General features: G+C 37.7%; 1 protein-coding gene and 1 long non-coding RNA gene across 2 annotated transcripts; one reads left to right on the forward strand and one right to left on the reverse strand.

Annotated features, from left to right (window-relative positions):
* Window positions 1–132: 132 nt before the first annotated feature.
* On the reverse strand, window positions 133–4880 carry LOC139729322 (uncharacterized). Its single transcript, XR_011710863.1, has 4 exons — window positions 4828–4880; window positions 3191–3446; window positions 1185–1271; window positions 133–200 (listed from the first exon to the last, which is right to left on the reverse strand). It is a non-coding gene; the product is annotated as an uncharacterized lncRNA (long non-coding RNA).
* Window positions 4881–10030: 5150 nt separating this feature from the next.
* Window positions 10031–20247, forward strand: LOC139729323 (mannose-1-phosphate guanylyltransferase catalytic subunit beta-like). Its single transcript, XM_071640249.1, has 10 exons — window positions 10031–10119; window positions 12148–12298; window positions 13020–13100; window positions 13500–13548; window positions 14363–14505; window positions 16044–16199; window positions 16639–16717; window positions 17313–17440; window positions 18082–18264; window positions 20001–20247. Exons 2-10 carry the CDS (start codon window positions 12170–12172, stop codon window positions 20130–20132), a joined length of 1080 nt encoding a protein of 359 aa, XP_071496350.1. The 5' UTR covers window positions 10031–10119; window positions 12148–12169; the 3' UTR covers window positions 20133–20247.
* The last annotated feature ends 745 nt before the right edge of the window (window positions 20248–20992 follow it).

Raw genomic sequence — 20992 nt, forward strand, 5'->3', positions numbered from 1 at the left:
AATTGATCAGTGTTTTAGTAGTAGCAGCCATGATAAAAGAAATCATGGGTGTACGTCTATGTAGGGCAATTTGCCAATCAGTTGTACCAGCTGGATTGCTATGCAAAGACAGGAAGTTCATGTGCACTAATACTCACCTTCCTTCCATCACAGGTGAATCTCACAGCATTAATATTTCTGGCTAAACTAAATGTTGTCACCTGAAGACAAAAAAGAAAAGAAAAGAAAAAGATAATGGGCTTATCACGCTAGCAAAAAACCTCCAGAGAAAAGATTTTGAATGAGAATGCCAGCAATTGTGAGACTCTAGTTCTAACCTGCAACAATATTCATTTTGTGTGTCTGTGTGGTTTGTGGTTTTGTGTGGTTTTTTTTATGTGTGTGTGTGTACCGGTAGTTCAAATAAGAGGCATATTGCTTCCTTAAATGGTTACATATGAGTTTGATAAACAATTTCCCAATTATGGCACCATTATCACACTGAATTACAATGCATTGATAGTGTCTTTAGCACTCGAATAAAGTGACAATAAAGAGAATATTCCTATTGCTTTACTGCTCAGCACATGGATAGCATGAGACAGAATTCCATATGTGATATTCTCATACTAACTGCTATCGTCAGACAAAATTTGGAGGAATTCAGGGTTGTATTCAAGATGTAGAAACACGCTGTAACACACACACATACACAAACACTCTATTGATATTAATAAAAAGAAGCTAGGTTTGTTGTATTTTGCATCACAATCTGTAGACTGTATTATCAATATTTAACATAACCACTGATACATGGGGAAAAAATCTTGTCAGATCATTGGTCTCACACTATTTGTTTGAACTTACACAATGCTAAAGTGAGACTCTTCTTACTACCTCATTACAAACACAGGAAGACAAATTTTAAATATGTTGATACTTGTAATGTGCACACAAACTTGATAACGCCAAGATTTCAAATTGAAACTAATAAACCATTGGATCATTCTTAATTGTTATAAGAACTACTGAGTTTCATATTATGATTTCACACGCAGAGTTGATAGGTTGTACATTACATGTCCAACATCTTAATCTAACTTACTGTCGCAAATTATTATAACAGCGGAAGCTGAAAACTGTAAGGCACATAAGTACATTAACTAGCAGCAATTGAAACAACTGCAATGACACAACATTCTTACAGAGTAACTTTGGAGCAAGGCACACTTCTGCGCTGTGTAGAGATTCACCCTGCCATCAAATGCTCCTGAGCAGAATAGGTACCGGTCCTAACAAAACAGAGAGAGAGAAAGAAAAGATCACACACGACATAAATATAACTCGTGCTCAATCAGTAAAACAGTTCAGATGATAATGATATTGATAATGATTATAATGATGATGATGACAATAATAATAATGAAATTAAAGAATAATAGTGATAATAACAATAACAATGAAAATCATAATACAATAATAATACATTATTACTATTATCATTATTACCTCCGCCAAGGGAGGAGGTTATGTTTTCGTTACCGTTGGTTTGTTTGTTTGTTTGTTCGTTAGTTACTTAGTTAGTTTGTCCGTGTGCAAAACAACTCAAAAAGTAGTTAATGGATTGGGATGAAACTTGCAGGAAAGGTTGAGAATGACACAAGTAACAAACGATTAACTTTCGGTAGTGATCCAAGAATTTTGGGGGAATTTATGGAGGATTTTTTATATTTTGGCATGTAGGGTCATGAACTTGGGAGTTCAGGCTGCGCGTATTTGAGGTTTGCATGCGCGCACTAAAGTGCGTGCTCTCGTTTCTGCTAGGGCGAGGCACGCTGTGCACCTGAGGGTTTATGACGTGACAAACGCTTCTATATATCCTATTGGAAAATCGGGCGACTTTCAGCACACAGTGCAAGTATGGGTGAAAATCACGGATATCTCTATGGAAGAACTTTATCAGTGGTGGAAATGAGCTGCATGCTTGGCGGAGGTCTGCGCTCTCAGAGTGCTTTTCTAGTTATTATTATTGTTACGATCATCATTACCACTTCTGTGTGTACTACTTCACCTACTATTATTACAATTATCATTCATTACCATCATCATCATTCATTCATACAAGTTACATACAAATACATTACTTAGAATAGATATCAAAATCAGAGAGGGAGGAAGAAAAGCAAGCAAAATATTTTCATGGCATAGAAGCAAAGTCAGCAGTTACTCATAAAAAAAAAATAAACAACTTGTACAGAGTACTTTACACATAATTATCACAGAGACTCCAACCCAAAGTACCTTCTGATCTGGAGATTCTCCCGCCTGAAACCCTTAGCAAACGGGAGACTCAAAGTTGATGTGTGCGAAGCGCGAAATTCCCAGGGTTCTAGATGCCCTCTCTTGCTATATAAGGCTTATTTTTTCAACATACAATAGAAATATGTAAGAAATCCTTTCCAACGGGAGACAAAGAGCCAGGGCGGGAGATATTAAATCTCAAACGGGAGAACGGGAGATTTTGCAAAAATGGGTTTTCGGCGGGAGATCTCCCGTCGAAAACGGGAGAGTTGGAGTCTCTGTTATCAAGTGCCCTGAAGACGCACCGCTTCATATCTTGTTACTTGCATTATCTCTCAAATTTTCACTATTTCATCATCTTTGCTCTATTTCCTCTTTAAGATAAACAACTTTCCTATTTGTGGAATCCACAGTGAGTCTTTCATGGTTTAGCAGAACTGTAAAAGTGGATATCTTATTTGAATAATTTTTCATGCTCAGATGGGTAAGATGAATTTAGGGTGTTTTTAATTCCGCAGAATCGAGACATCAATAAGTGGAATTTGTGTAAAGCAAAAATATTTGCATGCCTTCATCTCCACGCTAATTTCTGGTCGCCCAAATGCGCAAAAATTTCCACATAAAAAAAAAAAAAATTGGGTACAATGCTTAAAAATCTCAAATATGTTCTAAATTATGTGGACAAGCAAGACATGACAAGCATGCACATGCACACAAACCAACAGGTACATAAAATATGCAAACTTCCCTACGAAAGAATCCGATAGACGAAAATCATGATTTAATTTCTGCTTGTTGAAAAAAACAATACAACATTGCATATATCCAAATGGGACTGTTTTTTGTAAAATTTTGTGCTCACTTTTTTTTTTGCGGGTATCTTGTTTGACTTTGTGACCTATGTACTCACCTTCGGACAAAAGGCTACACCCCTGACGCTGCCCAGGTGATGCTTGAGATAGTGTGGCCTGCCTTCTTCCTGCATCTTTGAGTGAGTGAGTGAGCTCGCCTCTCCCTCCTGGATCCTGCCGGTCAACAACAACTGCCCGCCTTCCCTGGGTAGCCCCCCGCCTTGCCTCCTGGACAGACTCTAGCCGAGCAGGGTGACCCAATGGTGGGCTGACGTACTGGCTCCTGCATTCATCCACATTCGGATACCCAGACTCCTTGATCATGGGAACAATTAAGGCAATTTATACAGTTATATGCTACCATATTCCTCGCATTTATTCCTACACCAAGCCTTACAATTACAATACACAGCAACAAAGGAGAATTTCATGATTGGTGCAAAGCACAATTACGCTATTTCTTTTGCTTCACTTACTGTACGAGCTGAAATTTTCGCATACAGATATTTTAGTGAATTGCTACATGGAGGACATTTTCGGGTGTTGTTAATTTCGCGGTTGCGAGGTCTAACTAGCTATTCGTGTGTTGTTATTTTCGCAATTCAAAGGCGATTCACGAAATTTGCGAAAATAAAACCACCGCAAAAATTTCAGTTCGTACAGAACTTGGCTTTTTCATCAGCATTCAATAATCACTGAACTGTGACTACCGTGAATTGTGTCAGCCAATGCAATGTCATATGAGTTCTTAATAAAGCAAGTCACCCATAATTTGACCATAATGACATTAATGTGGTTAAAAATTCTACTGCCAGCTACAGAAACCTATGGCATGCTTTTGCGTGCCGTCAAAATTTGGCATGGCACAGAGTCAGAGAATCGAACCTTGTCCTCAGTGCTGTCTTTTCTTTTTAGTTCTCAGGGGTCAGGTAAATATTTTTAAAGGTTTAAAAAAGTAGAACTCAAATGGCACTGCACTAAATGTTACACCAATTCCAGGGTACAAAACTTAGAACGTACCCGCTGCAAAAATCGCAATCATGCATCAATAAAAATATTAGTCATTACCAACACTCAACAGTACAACAGGGAGTGAGAAGAGAAGGGAATATGAATATTAAACCTGTTTAGTGTTAGTAGAGCAGAAGACAGCTCAGACTGAGTAGTGAGTCAGACAGTCACCAGTGGAAAGGCCAAGCTAAACGACGTAGTAACGTTAGAATTTTCAAGGTTGAGGAAAGCAGCTAGCAGGCTACCACCATCAAGAAGAAGTACTGTCTGTGAACCGTGGAATGGCTGCAACTGGCAGGGCAGAGGGAGAACCTTGCGAGCTTTCGACAGTATACTATTAAGTTTACATTAGTAACGTTACGTAGTATACGTACGTGTATGAATGGGGATACATTCATGCAGCCGAGCAAAGGCAAAAAGCTGAGGAGAGAGAGAGCCACTGCTACTGCTGGCACTGCACTACAGTGCTACACCGTACAGTACGTGGAGTGCACAAACAGGGTCGAAGGACTGTAGCGATATTACTGTGAAAATGAATAGCATACTTCCTACGTCTCACGATGTAATAATACGTATCACATTAGATGGTCTGGGTGACGGTTTGGATTTAGGAACGAGAAGCAAAAAAAATATATATATAATAACCCTTTCTGCTATTAAGTTTCAGAAATATTTTCACACTCACCGACTTTCTCTTTCATTCAACTCTCCTCAGCCACCTAGCTAGCAAGTGACGACGGTCACATACACAGTACAAGTACGTACGTGTGTATCGAGTGTGTGTGTGTTTGCGTTGAGCTGAGTGTATGCACAACTTTAAAGGTCATGAACTTTGTGCTCTGTAAAGTGATGAATATTCATATAATTATGTGGCATGAAATGTGTGAATCGTGGGGACCCGGGCGCCCCCTCCCCCATGGCCCCCCTCCCCCATGGCCCCCTCCTCCTATGCCCCCCCCCCCCCCCGGCCTTGGTAGATTTTAAAGCTATTGCTGTAAGGCTTGAAGTATTCAATGACAAAGAAGGAGACACCGGCTCCCGATTTATCGCGGCTTTACAATTACCAATTAACGAAAATCTAGTACAACTTGAAATTTGAAATTGAGACTCCAAACTCGAAACTCCATACTCGAAACTCGAAACTCGAAACTCGAAATTCGAAACTCGAAACTCGAAACTCGAAACTCGAAACTCGAAACTCGATACTCGAAACTCGAAACTCGATATATAGTAGTACATCGTGTAGTAGTAGTAGTTGTAGTAGTAGTAGTAGTAGTAGTAGTAGTAGTAGTAGTAGTAGTAGCAGTACTGTAGTAGTAGTAGTAGTAGTAGTAGTAGCAGTAGTAGTAGTAGTAGTAGTACTGGTAGTTACAGTATAAGTAGTAGTAGTAGTAGTAGTAGCAGTAGTAGCAGTAGTAGTAGTAGTAGATAGTGATAGTACAAGTATAGAACAGTTGTAATAACAATAATGATCATGATAATATGACGATGATATTGACACAACAATAATGATAATACACGTAATAATAATAATATCATATAATGACACCTATGTTTCCTTTTAATGCATACATTCATATATTTTGTTCTGAGTTATACTGTTTGTCATTTCTGTTTCGTTCTAGTCTACATGATTGACTCCTTCTGCAGTTAATGAATTCTATTCTGGTTGTGACCTCATCTGTCAATCATTGCTGTAGGCCTACTGATATGTATGTTTAACAAAAGATATTGGAATGCACCTTCCCCTCGACTCAGCATATGTTTCTGTGATATTACTGTGACTAATAAAAGACACGACGAGGGAACAATAAAGCCATGCTCGGTCTCTGGGAGGGTGCATTCCTATTATAATGTCTTTTGTTAAGTACCTTAGCAATGATTGACAGATGAGACAACAACCAGAATCTTGGTTTGGGAGATTTTTGTGGGTGTATCCCATTAATTTGAAGAAAAAATAGAAGAAAGATTATTTTAAAATATAAGGATTATTTCTAGATATTCGTTTCACCGCACAGGTGATGTTGAGGGTATTATGAATCAACACAAATCAACATGCATTGTCATAAAACCTTGAAGCGAGTGAAGAAAGAAAACGCACATGTATGTACATAAATACACATTGTCTTACAATGACATTAGCAAGCAGTAATGCTACAGAGCAGTTTCACTTTCTTTTTCTCTTGGTGACGAGAAAAGGAAGTGAATGCTTGGAAAAGAAAAAAGTAGAGATTAAACGTATAATACAGAATGATCATCTTCAATGAGTTTCAAAACTCATATTGATGCCAAGACTACATGCGTCCTTACCACATCCTTGTCAACAATGAGGTTGTGACATGACAGACTTTTCCTAACTTGAATCGTGCACTGTCAATGTATACTCTTAAATAGGAAAGCAACGGTTAGGAATAACAAAACCTTCGTTCGGCAATTCTTTTGATATTCCTTTCAATTAATTTTTTGTGTGTCTTAGAACAAATCAATTAATTTCAAAGGAGCTCAGTTATACTTTTCATATGTGCAATATATATACTCTCCTCATCATCAAGAGCTTTCAAAACTACACTTCCAGTTAACATTCATTCAACTTTTTGGTGTCATTTTGAGTAAAGTAAAATGCTTGACGTGTTGATGGACCTAAGTAGACCCGATGTATGTATATATATATATATATTTAATTTCCCATGAGATAGATGACATAAACACACAAGAAATATCACTTCAAAACATATAGTTGGATCACGGATATTTGTTTGAGTTTCTCTATCATCTGCTTTCCCATCAATGTATGGGAGAGTATATCATTTAAGCTGAACTAACTTTGCATATGTTATGATGGGATCCTGGGTCAGTCGGGATTGATATAGTACTTATCTGTCAATACATGGCGGACTGATTTGCATGCAGTGTACGCTTACTTTACCTCTGGTTTTATGCTCCCATATAATCACTACATTAGTACTCATACTTTGAACTCGCTATGATTTTGATTCTAGATAAAAGTGACTCGTATACTTGTGTATTTATATGCTATTTTTCACTCAGTTCTTATTCTTTTTCTCTTGTTTGTTTTTCTTTTTTCCTCTTTCTTTCTCTTTTCTTTTACTTCTTCTGCCCTTTGTACCTTGCTATAATCGCTTTCATATAGTTTCGTCATTGGTATACTTTGTGTCCTATCTCCATTGCAAAACAAATTTCCATCGGTATTTTTTCCTGGAACCCGCGATAACAAGCCATACTTTTGCGGATCCTTCATCACATGTTAGAGAATTGTCTTTTATGTACATATGTATGGTACTATGGCTGACACACTTTCTAGCCATGACCCGCTTTATCCATATTTTGTATCTTTTTGTTTGTATTTTTTGTTGTTTTTGCTTAGCATGTGCATAGATGTCAAGTGAAAGATGAAAATAAATCGAGTGTAAGACCAGTGCAGTTTCAACAGTTCAGTTCAATTCAATTCAATTCAATTCAATTCAATCTTCATCAGTCTGTGGAGAAACAATTTGACTTAAAAGAATGATTATGAACATGTTATTTTGCGTGGGGGAGTTGTTTTGTTTTTGTTTCGTTGTTGTTGTTGTTGTTTGTTTGTTTGTTTTTTTGTTTGTTTTTTTTTTTTGGGGGGGGGGGTAATCAATGTCCTGTTGGCCTATCCATTGAGTTACGGTTTAAGTGGTAAACTAAAATGTTTATACAACTGAATATCTTGCTCATTGTATTGATACATCAGCTGACCTGACAACATTATTGATTGTAATCAAACCTGGCAGAGCTGTCACTCCCTCAGTATAGTGTGGCATGTGTAAGAATCCCACGCATTATGAGGAGTTTAGTTATTAAACCATATTATTAATTTGGTGAAATCATTTAATGTATGTGGACGGAAAATACCCACCTCATATCATGGAATAAAAATCTAGAATTTTTGAAGATAGACTGGAAGAACAGACAACTTCAATGAGAAATACTCTTCTTTTTCATGTAATGGCTATAGATCAGAACATATCAGTTGTTGATTTTTTTTCTTCGATATTCATCTTTAGAAGAGATTATTGTACATAAAATAATACATGTGACTTAAAATGGAGTGAAAGGATTATACTATACGCGTAACTATCCATTTTGCTTTCCTTCAGGATCGGGGGGGGGGGGGGACTGGGCTTTGGGATGGTGCAAGGGGGCTACTTGAAATATTTATGTGACAGGTACACTTATAGGCCTTTAGTGTATAATCAGGGCTTAACATAAGCGGTGGTGTGGCCAGGGGGCACCAGTGTTCCACGTTTTACAAGCGTGGCTTTTTTAGTGGAACACTGTTTTCCATCATTGTGATTATTTACTATTTTTGTTGCCATGACAAAGTGCATTGTTTCTTTTTTACGACATCATTCGTGTATAATTTATATTGTATTGAAAAAAAAACTCCTTTATCGGACGAGTGTAAGAGAAATGAAAAAAAAATTGTATCACTTTGGATTATGTCAACTTTTTCTTTTCTTTTCTTTGTGATGATGGAAATAAATAAACTATTGAACTATTGAAATAGCTGTCGGGCCACTACAGTTTTGTTTTTTATACAAATCTTGTGAGCGTGTAAGCTTACATTGTTTTTACGTGCCTTTATCATCCAGAAAAGGGGAGAATAACTTGTGGGCCACCGTAATTTTGTATGTGTGTGTATAATTGGTATTGTACGTGTTTTTCTCATCTGTGAAAGGGGAGAATGCCAACTGGCAGCTTAGCGCTTTATAACTGCATGGGCGTACATTCCAGCAAGCTGCCACGAACAGTGTTGCAAAAAACAAACAAACAAACAAACAAACAAACAAACAAATAAATAGTCTTGACGGTCAAACTACGTTTAATTCAAAAACTTTTTTTTTCTATCTTACCTCTGAAACTTACTATTAGTATCTAGGCCCTATTCAACAATAGAAGTTGGTATATACGCCGGGGTGGTCCACAAGCCAGTCTTCGAGCACGTTAAAGGGATGATATAGCATTGGTTGAGGTGAGGAGTCAGCTTTTAACTTTTTGCGAGATTGTTGAAATTTTAAACTTTTTGAAATGTTCTAGAGCATACAATTCTAAGAGGAATTCAAACTTTATTTGATGAAAATCAGTTTTTAAATAGCTGAGATATCCAAAAACAAAGTACATGTAATCATTCGAAAGCAAAGCGATCGTAATAAAAGATAAGAAAAGATGGGTCCCGCCTTTTACTGTGAGTATTACGATCATTCTGTTTGGGATATCTCCGTCAGCCATTTCAAAACCAATTTTCATCAATTAAACTTTGAATTCACTTTAGAATTATGTTTTTTTCATACTATTTTCATATGAGGATTCTTATCATCACAAAAAAAAAAAAAAAATTATCATCAAAAATGTTGGAAACCTGAAGCCCACATCTCAACCAAAACTCTAGTATCCCTTTAAAGGTGGGAGGGGCATCATACTGAGTGTTTTGCATACAAAACGATTAATACTACGTACACGTACAGTACATTGTCCTATTATTTTGAGAAGCGGCTGCCTTGAAAAAAGGACAAACACTTGGATGGTTTCCCCCACACTGAAGTCACATGTTTATCGATACGTATCTTCCATTCTAAATAGATAGGGAGACAAATACGGATATCATGAAATGACAGCTATACGCTTAGAATAAATAAGATATAACTAAAATGAATATGAGAGCTTCTGTTAACATTATGATTAAGTAGATATGTTCTCTTCATTTTCATGTTGAAACAAAATAATTGGCTTAGTTTTTTGGCTGTTTTTGACAAACACAGAAATGTGGAATACCTTTATTTCATAATGGACTCATCCGATAGGAGCAGTAGCAGCGTGCAAAGTTTTGAAGCTGGTGGAAGAATCTGAGAAGAAGAAGCGGCGCCACGTCGTCAAGTCTCGGGAAAGCTTGCGTCACCTTGTCCTTGGCCGCTGGTCTTGCTCAGCTGAGGTGAGCGAATTTCATACTAGTAGACCTATTATATTGCTAGATATTAGCTCTTTTTACATACATAGGATCACTGAATGAACGAATGCCAGTTATTTCTGCGCGTCAGAAATCGTGCCTTGGGTAGCGTTGGAAAGGTGAATATTTTTCATCGTCGATCAATGTGTGGATAAGCTCAGTCCCACGTATTATTAATTGAGTTTGTGTAATGAAGATGCCGCGGAAGTTGCGGGTCTGTCATGTTTATAACGATAAATGCTGCTCTAAGTTTATATATGCTGACGCACTGTGCCTAGCATTAACAGAGCTACCAAGTCTCACTCATTCTGCGTGAGACTCAAGCATTTAGGGGCCATCTCACGATCTCACGCATGACACCCATTTTTCTCACGCATCGGGCGAAGTCTGCAACTTACTTACTTAGCGTGGGCCTATAATAATGAGCATAGCTGAAAAGATTAAAGTGATAGTTGCAATTGAAGGTATATTTCCCTTTTGTCTGTCAAAATAAGTAAAAAATAGTCGCTTATAAATGCACCTGATCGCACCATCAAGAGCTAATAATTTAAAAAGCTCCCTGTGACCGTGGGAGGCCACAAGCACAGGGGGGCAAACCCCTCCCACACCCTCGCTCGCGTGCACATTCGCATGCCGAGATGCCGAGTCATGAAAATCTCACTCATAATTTTTTTTTTTTTTGAACTTGGCATCCCTGCATTAACATTAAGGCAGAATCGTGAAACAGTGCGCGTGCACCCGTGCATTAGGGTTACTTAGGGTTTAGGGTTAGGTAGGGTCGTATTTATGGTTAAATTGGCCGTTAAATTAGTCGAGGGACATTAGGGAGTCCTTCCGAGAAGAAAGGGAGGACGAAAGATGCTATGCTGTGGAAATCGGCCCCACCGCTGTATCAATTTCGCGTAAACGCCGTTTGGTGGGGCCGCATTCACGAGTATACTGTGGAAGGAAGCCCCACCGCCGTGCTTACCTACCGATGAACGCCATACGGTGGGGCTGAATTCATGAGTATAAATAGGCGAGCCGCCGTAGTATTAGTACGGACACGCAGTTGTGGGGCCTATTTCATGAGTATGCCAACATTAACAACTAAATGAGTTGTTCTTATGACGCCTCATGATGACAATCACAGTCACCACTCCAACTCACACTCGCATGCTCTAACCGGTAAATTTTAGTCACGACTGAGTCGATCAAGACAAGCTAGGTCGTGACTCGTGTATGTCGCCGCCGTGACACTAGAATTGAAGCATGTGAAGTAGAAATCTCGTGACAGTGTGGTTAGTGACAGCTAGCTGCAGGCAGAAGTGATCAAAGAACAATACAAAATCAGTTCTGCCATCATGATCTATAGGATATTCATAGATCATAATTCAGGTTATTAAGCCAATTACAGGTAGGCCCTACGGCTACATGGTCACAAGTTCCACATCCGATCTGGATCCTATTTGCATGACATGGACAAAAACTTGACTGTTCCCTCTGCTCTTCAATTTGACCTGACTTGATATATTTAACAAAACTTCATCCGTTGGATTATTACTGTTCTTCTCACATTACTTTTTGGGCATCATTGAAGAAGATAAATGGGCTTATTTCATACATCTCCTTCAATCTATCCCTCTCTTCAAAATTACTCTGTCATTTACAGCATTAGTAGTGAGCAAGGTACAATTCAAATGCTAGTGTTTACAGTCTGAGCTGAGTGCACTATGCTTGTGTGTGTGATTGTGGGAATGCCATAAAGACTCATTCATATTCAGTGGTACAGTTAGATTTATAAGCATCATCAAAGGCATTTGGCTTTAAACCCGACTTTTCATGGTCATACTGCTAGACTCATTTCACTTGAACATTTTGGAGTGACTTAGCCAATGCAGTGAACTTCAACTACTACTATTAGGACTTGTAAATCAGCTCATGATTGCTACTGACACATACATGGAGTAAACTTTTTTTACGCACTTGCTCAGTTTGAATAACTCTGTTTCCTATACTTTGCTTGCATTGCAGTCGTAATTGAAAATCTGTCATCATGAAGGCTCTCATCCTAGTAGGTGGATATGGAACACGGTTGCGACCTCTGACCTTGAGTAGACCCAAGCCACTTGTTGAATTTTGCAACAAACCCATGTTGTTGCATCAAGTAGAGGCATTGGCTGAGGTAAGTTATGCAAATTAGTAGTTAAAAGGGGAATGAATTTGAATGCAGTCACTAGTCTGGACTTCACAAATTTCCTTGAAAATTCAAATAGAATATTGGCTGGCCTGCTTTGGAGTCACTCGCTCTGTCTGGTTTCACTCAACAGTAAGCAAATATGCCAGTCAGATACACCTGAATACAGGCAGCAATCTTACATTACCACTCTTCCATGGGGCATTGGAAAGAATTGACCCCAAATCATCAACTTTTAAAAAAAAATGTTTTTCATTTTTTTTTTTTTGCCTATGACATAGACATGTTGGGGTACATTGCAGTTTGAAGTAATTACAGTTCCCATAACACAAATGGAATATGTAAAAAGAAATTACAGTACTTGCTTCCCAAATGCTACCTTGGAAACATGTATTTGACTGCTTCCAAAGTCCGTGGTGAAAAGATATCCAGTTATGATAAAGTTATGATAAAAACTGGGCAAGATTTTCCTTCTTATTTGTAAGGCACATTCTGTTTCCTAATTATAAGCAATTATTAGCAATGCATTTACCATTATGTAATCTTATCTAGATAATATGTGTTTGGATGAAAATGCCTATCAAAAGCACCCATAATCCTTAGATTGAAATTGTATTAGACAGTATTGTGATTTTCAGAATAGATTCATATAATACTTTGTGGTTTGTCATCTACTGTAGCACCTAATGTAAAATGTTACAATTTGCAGGTTGGTGTGAAGGAAGTGGTACTTGCAGTCAGTTACAGGGCGGAGATGCTGGAAAATGAACTCAAAGCACAAGAGCAAAGGGTGAGATTTGCTTTAAAGTGTTCATAGTGTTGATGTGCATGCATATTTGTTGTTGCGTGGGGTGCAATATACATGTACCTGCCTTCCTATCACATGGATCTACTTCACTTTTTGAGAGTTTCAGCTCTCAGATAAAGAATATATCCTCATTGTACTTAGTGTCACATTACAATACAATACATGAGATATGAGTATGTCTGTTAGCAAGAAAGCAATTTCAGGTGAAAGTTTGCAATCATTTGTAATTTTAAACATGTTGTTTTCAAAATTGGCAGAATGATGTTTAGCCTCTATGTATCATATTGCTTTGCCATTTGTACATGCAATGTTATCATTTTCTGACACCCAATCAGTGAAGACAATTGAAGTCCATTTGATCTCTTGTGTTTTGATTTGCAGCTTGGAATCAAAATCACAATGTCACATGAGAAGGAGCCACTGGGGACAGGTAAGATTGCTTGTGATTGTCATCTCTCTCCAGCAGTTTACTTACTGATGAATGCATTGACTAGAATTATACATTGCTTCATTTATTAAACACTTTTCTGTCCATTTTGACTGCTCTTTTTATCTAGTTGCCTAAAGTGATGCTCAGATAAGCATGAAGATTAGCTGTTCACATAAGACCTGGTGTGCACTAATAATTTTTGTATTTATTAATTTTTTTTATTTATTTTTTAAATTTTTTTTTTCTTGCTAGAGAGTAGTGATGTGGTTGATTTTTTTCTTCTTGGAGAACAAAAGGAATGAGCGTATGTTGGAATCTAGTCAACAGCACATGAGAATGCTGTGGTGTAGTGGATAAGGCTCACGACCCTTACAAAGTGGTCATCTGTGGTTTCAATTCTGCGTATTGTGTACATCTTTGGACCAGGTGTTTGACCCCAGATGTCCCTCATGACTCAGGTGTAGAATTATGGTTATGTGGCTATGCAAAGATAAAAGAAGAACAACAAAATGAATGGCAGGGCTCAGACATAGTGGATAATTTAAATAGCATATAATACAGTGACTGTGACACAAGCATTTAGATTTTATTCTCATCTTTTTGTTTACTAATCTATTTATGTCCTTTATTTATAAAAAAAGAAAACAGCAACACAAAAAACACAATGTACAATAGTTAGGCTGTGTGGGTAGTACAGTGATTAGTAATCCCTACAACATAAGCTCTGTGATGAGCACTGTGATGTGTCAAATTCGTGTCAGTGCTTGTATGCTCAATAGGTGTATTGGTGTAACTGCTATTGTATTCCTCACAGCTGGACCCCTTGCTCTGGCGCGTGACATCCTACGGGAGGACAATGAACCATTCTTTGTTCTAAACAGCGACATTAGTTGTGAGTTTCCCTTCTCTCAGATGCTGGCTTACCATAGAGCACATGGCAAAGAGGGGACCATAGTGGTGAGTGTTTGTTAAGTGGGATATTTGTTGTATTATAAAAACTTCTCTTGCTTGTTTTACTGCCTACATGAATACAGGTGATAAACTTGTTGCTAAAATGTTAATATCCAAGGATATGTGCTATATTCTAATATGCATATACAGTCAACTCAATGTTAGTCAATGGCACATAGCTAGGTTGATAAAAAAGAAAAGTCCTGATCTACATTCAAAGCCTTGCGTATTATTCTGTACACACAGAAGTTGGACATCACCCAAGACAATATGTTTCCCTCAGTCCCATTAACCCTAAAAAGGCAGGGGGGGGGGGGGGGTTTGAATCAACCCCCCCTCGACATTTTTCACGACTACTCCACCGCGCGAAATTTTTTGACCGCGCTGTTCACTGACTTTTCACTTTCAAGATTCGCACATCTTTTGACACCATTTTCGCGAAAATCGCGCATACCGTTACGACACTGCATGACATTTTATACATGCCTGTCAGACCGAAAATGGCTCACAAACGTGATTTTGTGTATAAAGTCTATGCAAATGGAGTTTTCTCTTCTTATTCACAAAGATATGATTATTTTCACTTTCATAGGCTGAAACTGATTAATTTTAGCATAATTATGCTTGAAATAGGTTCTGTCATAAATTATGCGGAAAAAAAATGATAAAACAAAAGGTCGAAAAAACAGAGAAATACATAAGAAATTCATAAAACAATAGAATATAATAAGAAATTGATTTTGGAACCAATTTTTTTTTTCAAGTACATTGTTAGGAGTGCTACAAAGAATGTTTTCACCAAAAATTAGGATTCTAGGAGCTTTAATTTCTGATTTAGAGCAAAATGTATGATTTTATGCATATATTAGCATAATTAATTATTATGACGAAAATTTTCATTTCTTTTTGTATAGCTTGCTGGAATATACCACAGGTAACCCACGTGCCAAATTTCATGGCGATTGCGCGATCAGTGGCTGAGATCTCGGCGGGGGGGGGGGGGGGGGGGGGGGGGGGGGGGGGGGGCCACAGAACACCCAAAAAAGCCCGGCCTGGTTAGGGTTAAGGTTGACTTCCGCAGAGTTGACTTTAACTGCTGGGGAAATTAACTTACTAAAAATTATTCCAGATACCCATAACTATGATTACACAGAAACCAGTGAAGGAATAAAAGAAGATACACTGTAAAAGGAGCTCGGTGAGATGACAGCATTATTTCCAACAAATCAATGGTGAGATTTTAATTCAAAGTCGGACCTTTCTCCGTAACATTGCATTTTCACTGTAAAGGTACATACAGCTGAACAAAATGTCACTTTGGTAGCAATTTTAATAGATTTGTGGCATCAGTTTCAAGTAGAGAGCAAAGCCCTGCTTTAAACTTCTTTCTCCCACAAGCCTATTTGTTAATGTCATTCATCTTGGTCTACATGTGATGCATACAAGAGTTAATTATTTCAATCTTCTGACTCCTTTTGATATTACATGTTTTTTGAGTTGCAGCTTCTTAAATTCTCCTTTGCATTCTGCATTGTCTGCTGCAGGTCACCAAAGTCGAAGAACCGTCCAAGTATGGTGTTGTTGTGTACAACTCAACGGGGCAGATTGAGCGTTTTGTGGAGAAACCACCTGTCTTTGTGTCAAACAAAATCAATGCAGGCCTCTATATTTTCAATGCTGGTGTGTTGGATAGAATACAGGTAAGACAGGGTAACTTTCATGCCCGGCAAGACTTATTTCCATTCACAGTATTTGCAAACCGTGTAAATGGAAGCACTATAACGTAACATATGCGCAGATTCAGTAGTATTAATGTTACCTATTAGTTTGCTATGTACATGTAATGGCAAAAGTATCATTAAGAAAAAAAAATGATATTTGTGAAAAATCATTTGTATTTAGGATATTACTCCCTCATTTAAGTAGTATTTTTTAGTAGAAGTAGTGTTAATATGAAGGGAGTATTAGCAGACTAGTATCAGTTACAGGCCAATGTCTTGATGTAAGAATGTAATGCACCAAGACAACCTTACTGACACAGGTCCACATAGAATTGAATATCTTAGTAAACCAGGTCATTTAATAGACCTACAAGAAAAAGTGAAATATTGCTTGTACTATATTTTTTCTATTTAATAGTTAAAACCAACCTCCATAGAGAAAGAAGTCTTCCCTCACATGGCAGAAGATGGGCAGTTGTATGCAATGGAACTACAAGGTGAGAAATACATTAAAAAAAACACTTTGGTTGCGAATATGTGGGGTGTTTTTTTGTTTGTTTGGTTGGGGTTTTTTTTGGGGGGGTGGGGGAGTTCAAGCACTTGTCAGTATTGCATTTAGATTGATAAATAGAAGGGTGAATTTGAGATATTTCAAGGTCAACTGTCAAAGACTGCTTTTGTTCAGTTAATCACTTGAACTAGCTTTTAAAGACAACAGAAATAGATTATACTTACATTCTAATTACACAATAAATGTGATAGTTAATGTGTAGTACTAGTATTGCACATTGTTGCCTACACATACATTGTAGATGACAATGATTTCTTTACATGATTTTAACTTCATTTTTCTGGACATTACAATGCACACTCTTTTTTTAAATTTATTATAATGCATGTAATGGGCACCTTTTTTGTAGTTTAATGTGACCACCACAAGAATCTTTCATTTGATTCTACTTGTTTTATGTAATTTCAAATATCTGCATATCTAATTTTATTTATTGTTCATGATTGCTCAAAATTGCAAACATTTCGCCATTTTCATTTCTTGTGGGTCTAATAAATCAGAATTATTTGTTTGATATCAAGGATTTTGGATGGACGTTGGTCAGCCCAAGGACTTCCTGATTGGCATGTGCCTCTACCTTACGTCCATCAAACAGAAACACCCAGAGAGGTTGTACACAGGACCAGGTGTTGTTGGAAATGTGCTTGTGGTGAGTTATGTGTGCTTCCTGCCTCCATGAAACGTATTTGTTTTGTTTTGGTAGCATGAATGTGTAATACTTAAATTTTTTGTCAGAACATAGTAGCTAGTTTCTATTTGATCTTAAAAACACTTCAGAATTGGTAAGTGAATTATTTTTGTTACATGATGCATTCTTTTGCAATTTTTACAAAAACGAAGTGATGGAATCCAGTTAGAAATCAGGTAATGCAAATACCAGATATAAGAATTCTAATCAGATGTTGATTGTGCATAGCGTCCCACATTTATGTAGAATGTGTTTTGATAGTTTCCATTACTCATGTCTTAGTTGTCTCACTTTTTTTTTTCTTATCTTTGGTTTCATTCCATCATTGTTATTTCAGGGTTTCTTTATGTTTCCTTGAAAAAAAATTCTTCACATGCTGCCATACTTTTCTTTTGTATTTACCTCCTTGTGTCTCTGTTCTTTTATCTAGATCAGCCCTGTAAGATTCCCTTATTTTCTATTCTCTTGTTCTCTTTTTTTTTCCTAGGTCTCATGTTTCCTGTATTTCCATGTCAAGGGATGGCATACTTTTCTTGATAACTCTGTATACAGTTTTGTAACTTCACTGAGATTCACTTCTCTCCTTTTCTCTCTTTGTACAGGACCCCACAGCTAAGATCGGTGCCAACTGCAGGATAGGTCCCAACGTGGTGGTTGGGCCGGGTGTGACGATTCAGGACGGGGTGTGCATCAAGCGGAGCACCGTCCTGAGGGACACCGTCATCAAGTCACATGCCTGGATCCAGTCCTCCATCCTGGGGTGGAAATGCTGTATAGGACAGTGGGTGAGTCATGAGACACTTTTTGCCGAGACACCAGCTTGAGAATAGCGAGTTTCAGGCTTTCCTGGACTGGAAAAGATTCAGGAACCAACAGCAGTTAGTTGGGGTCATTTATATTTGGTGAAAAGCTTTGGGCTGTCTTTATCATCATTCATTTTCATTTCAGTTTATTTGTGGTAAATGAAGAGTAGTTTTCTTAGTTCTATGCACCTGTATTCATACACCTGTAGTAATGATTTTAGATGTACACAACTCAGTGTACTTAGTCTTCATTTTTTCCCCCTTTACGTTTCATTGTAATTGTATGTCCACATGATTTCACCAGTAATAAACAGTGAGCAAAGAGCAAAGTTTTGTGTAGAAGTTAATTTTCATTATAAAACTATGCCTGTGTTGTCATAAACCAGCATTTCAGAGAAGACTCACTGAATGACGGATATGAAAGGGGGGGGGGGGGGTGTTGTCCATCATTAGCAACACAAACAAGAAAGGTAGGTTGTCTCATGTTTAATTTTGTAATTATGTAAATATGTGAGATGAAATGGTATGCCTGTCATTCAGCAGCTGTGCCTGATCAAGGTGTGTTCACTGTGCACCTGTTGTAATATACACCATAAAGCATTGCAAGTGGTCACCTCCTTAACTGATCTATTCGTGGTTCCCTCTGCTTTATTGCAAATAATCTGGAGCTATGATTACACTACCCACACCTTTTTTCACCATAACACTAATTATTTTGTAGTTACATGGTGGTGTAAAGTGAACAAAATATGCCGTGTGTATGGGTATGTCTGTCTGTCTGTGGCCCTTCTAGTAGCATGACAATAGAAAACCTCCTACACTGTATAATGAACCTGCCAAAAGGTGCTTTACTGCAATCACTTTGTGTGTGGAACTATTTGAGGAATGCTAGAGCACCAGTTATTTTGGTCTTGTAATAACCTAGCAAAGATGAATTTTATGAGGAAAGAGGTTACAGTTGCCAATGTAGAAACATGGTCTTCAATTATTCTTTTGTCTCCAAAATAATGGAAGAGTTGTCTGGTGATTACTGTATACGCTAAATATTTTTAGCGAGTGTAATTTTTCGCGAATTAGGACTTCCCGACAATTTCGCAAGTGGTTAAATTTGCAATTGATGGGCGCAGTACTGAATGGAGAATTGTATGTGTGCACATCATATGAATGACGGGATCACAGTCAATATTTTTTACGTCTCTAATTTCGCGAATAGCACCAGACTCGCAAAATTCACAAAAATAAAAACCTTGCAAAATATTCGGTGCACACAGTATATTATTCCCTTTTTTGCATCTTTTGGGAAAAAATATGTAAAATTTTAATGTTCCGTGACTGTCATGATTTTTTTAAAACCAGTTTTGACAACACTTTAATCATTCTGTTCATCTCACTTTACTCTTTTTATTTAAGTCCACTTTAAGATGACCTGAAATGGCACTCTAGTTGACTCAGAGAAGTGTGGAGAAGAATGTGTTTTCAATGCGGTGATGTCATTGTGTCAAAATCATATCTGAGATATATGACACCCTTTACACTCTCTCTCCCCTTTCTCTCTCTTTTCTGAACCCCTGTCTCCCTTTCCCCCTTCCCACCCTTTTCCAACTCGTGTTTATTTCTTTTTCTTTCTTTTTCATCTCTTCCATCTCTCTATCTTCTCTTTCTGTTCTTCCACATCTCTTCCTGTCACTGTTCTCTCACGTTCTTTGCTCTCTGCGTAGGTGCGTATGGAAAACGTGTCCGTGCTTGGAGAGGATGTGACAGTCAAGGACGAACTGTACATCAACGGAGGCCGCATTCTACCGCATAAGTCCATTAGCCAGTCGGTGTCCGATCCTCAGATCATCATGTGATGCGACATCTTCAAGCCCCGCCCTCCTTCCAGTATTCTCCTATTAATCGTGCAAAAATATTTAATGGTATCGAATGTTACATCCAAACAAAAAACAACATTCTCACTGAAAATTTATACATGACACGTCAGCATCAGTTTTGTACGTTCATTTTGTAGCATCATTCATATATGATGTAATTAGCATCTATTGATCTTTTTTCCATATTTCCTTTTTTTTTTATAATGTGTGTAGTGCCTAATGCATATTCTCGGGGCAAAACACTGAATTGGCATTACAGTCCGACCATGGTTATCCAGCCATCTCTTATCCAGGCGTGTTCATGCAGTGAAGACGAAAAAAAAAAAGGAAGTGATTTAAAACTCAATTAAAACTCTTACAAAACTCACACAATTTACCTATAATATTCCTGGCAGAAACATATTCTGAATTTTACATGAAATGTTTCAATTTCCATTAAAAAAAATGAATGTAATTTTAAGTAGGCTAGCAAAGATTACACCTTTGTTGCAGTGTATGCTACCTACCTTGCTACCACTGGGGTAGCAGCTACATTTGTACATGTAAACGTACATAATCATTGTTAATCTCATATCCGGCCGATTCGCGTTATCTGTATGGACGCTGGTCCGGATATGGCCGGATAACAGAGGGTAGACTGTACTTATATGAATGGAAGAGATGCATTTCATGTCAGTCATTAGTGGTTGCCTTGATAACCAAAAACACAAAAACAAAAACAAAACAGATAGTTAAAAAAAAGAATTACAAAGGGCCAATGCCCCAACTTATTGTTAAAGTTACCACATGCAGCATTCCACAAAATCCAAGGCAACAGTCGAAATTACCAAAAATCTATG

This window comes from Diadema antillarum, unplaced genomic scaffold, assembly GCF_040938485.1.
Source record: "Diadema antillarum isolate AM-2024a unplaced genomic scaffold, OU_Dant_1.0 seq00000234_RagTag, whole genome shotgun sequence".
In the NCBI taxonomy this organism is placed as follows: Eukaryota; Metazoa; Echinodermata; class Echinoidea; order Diadematoida; family Diadematidae; genus Diadema; species Diadema antillarum.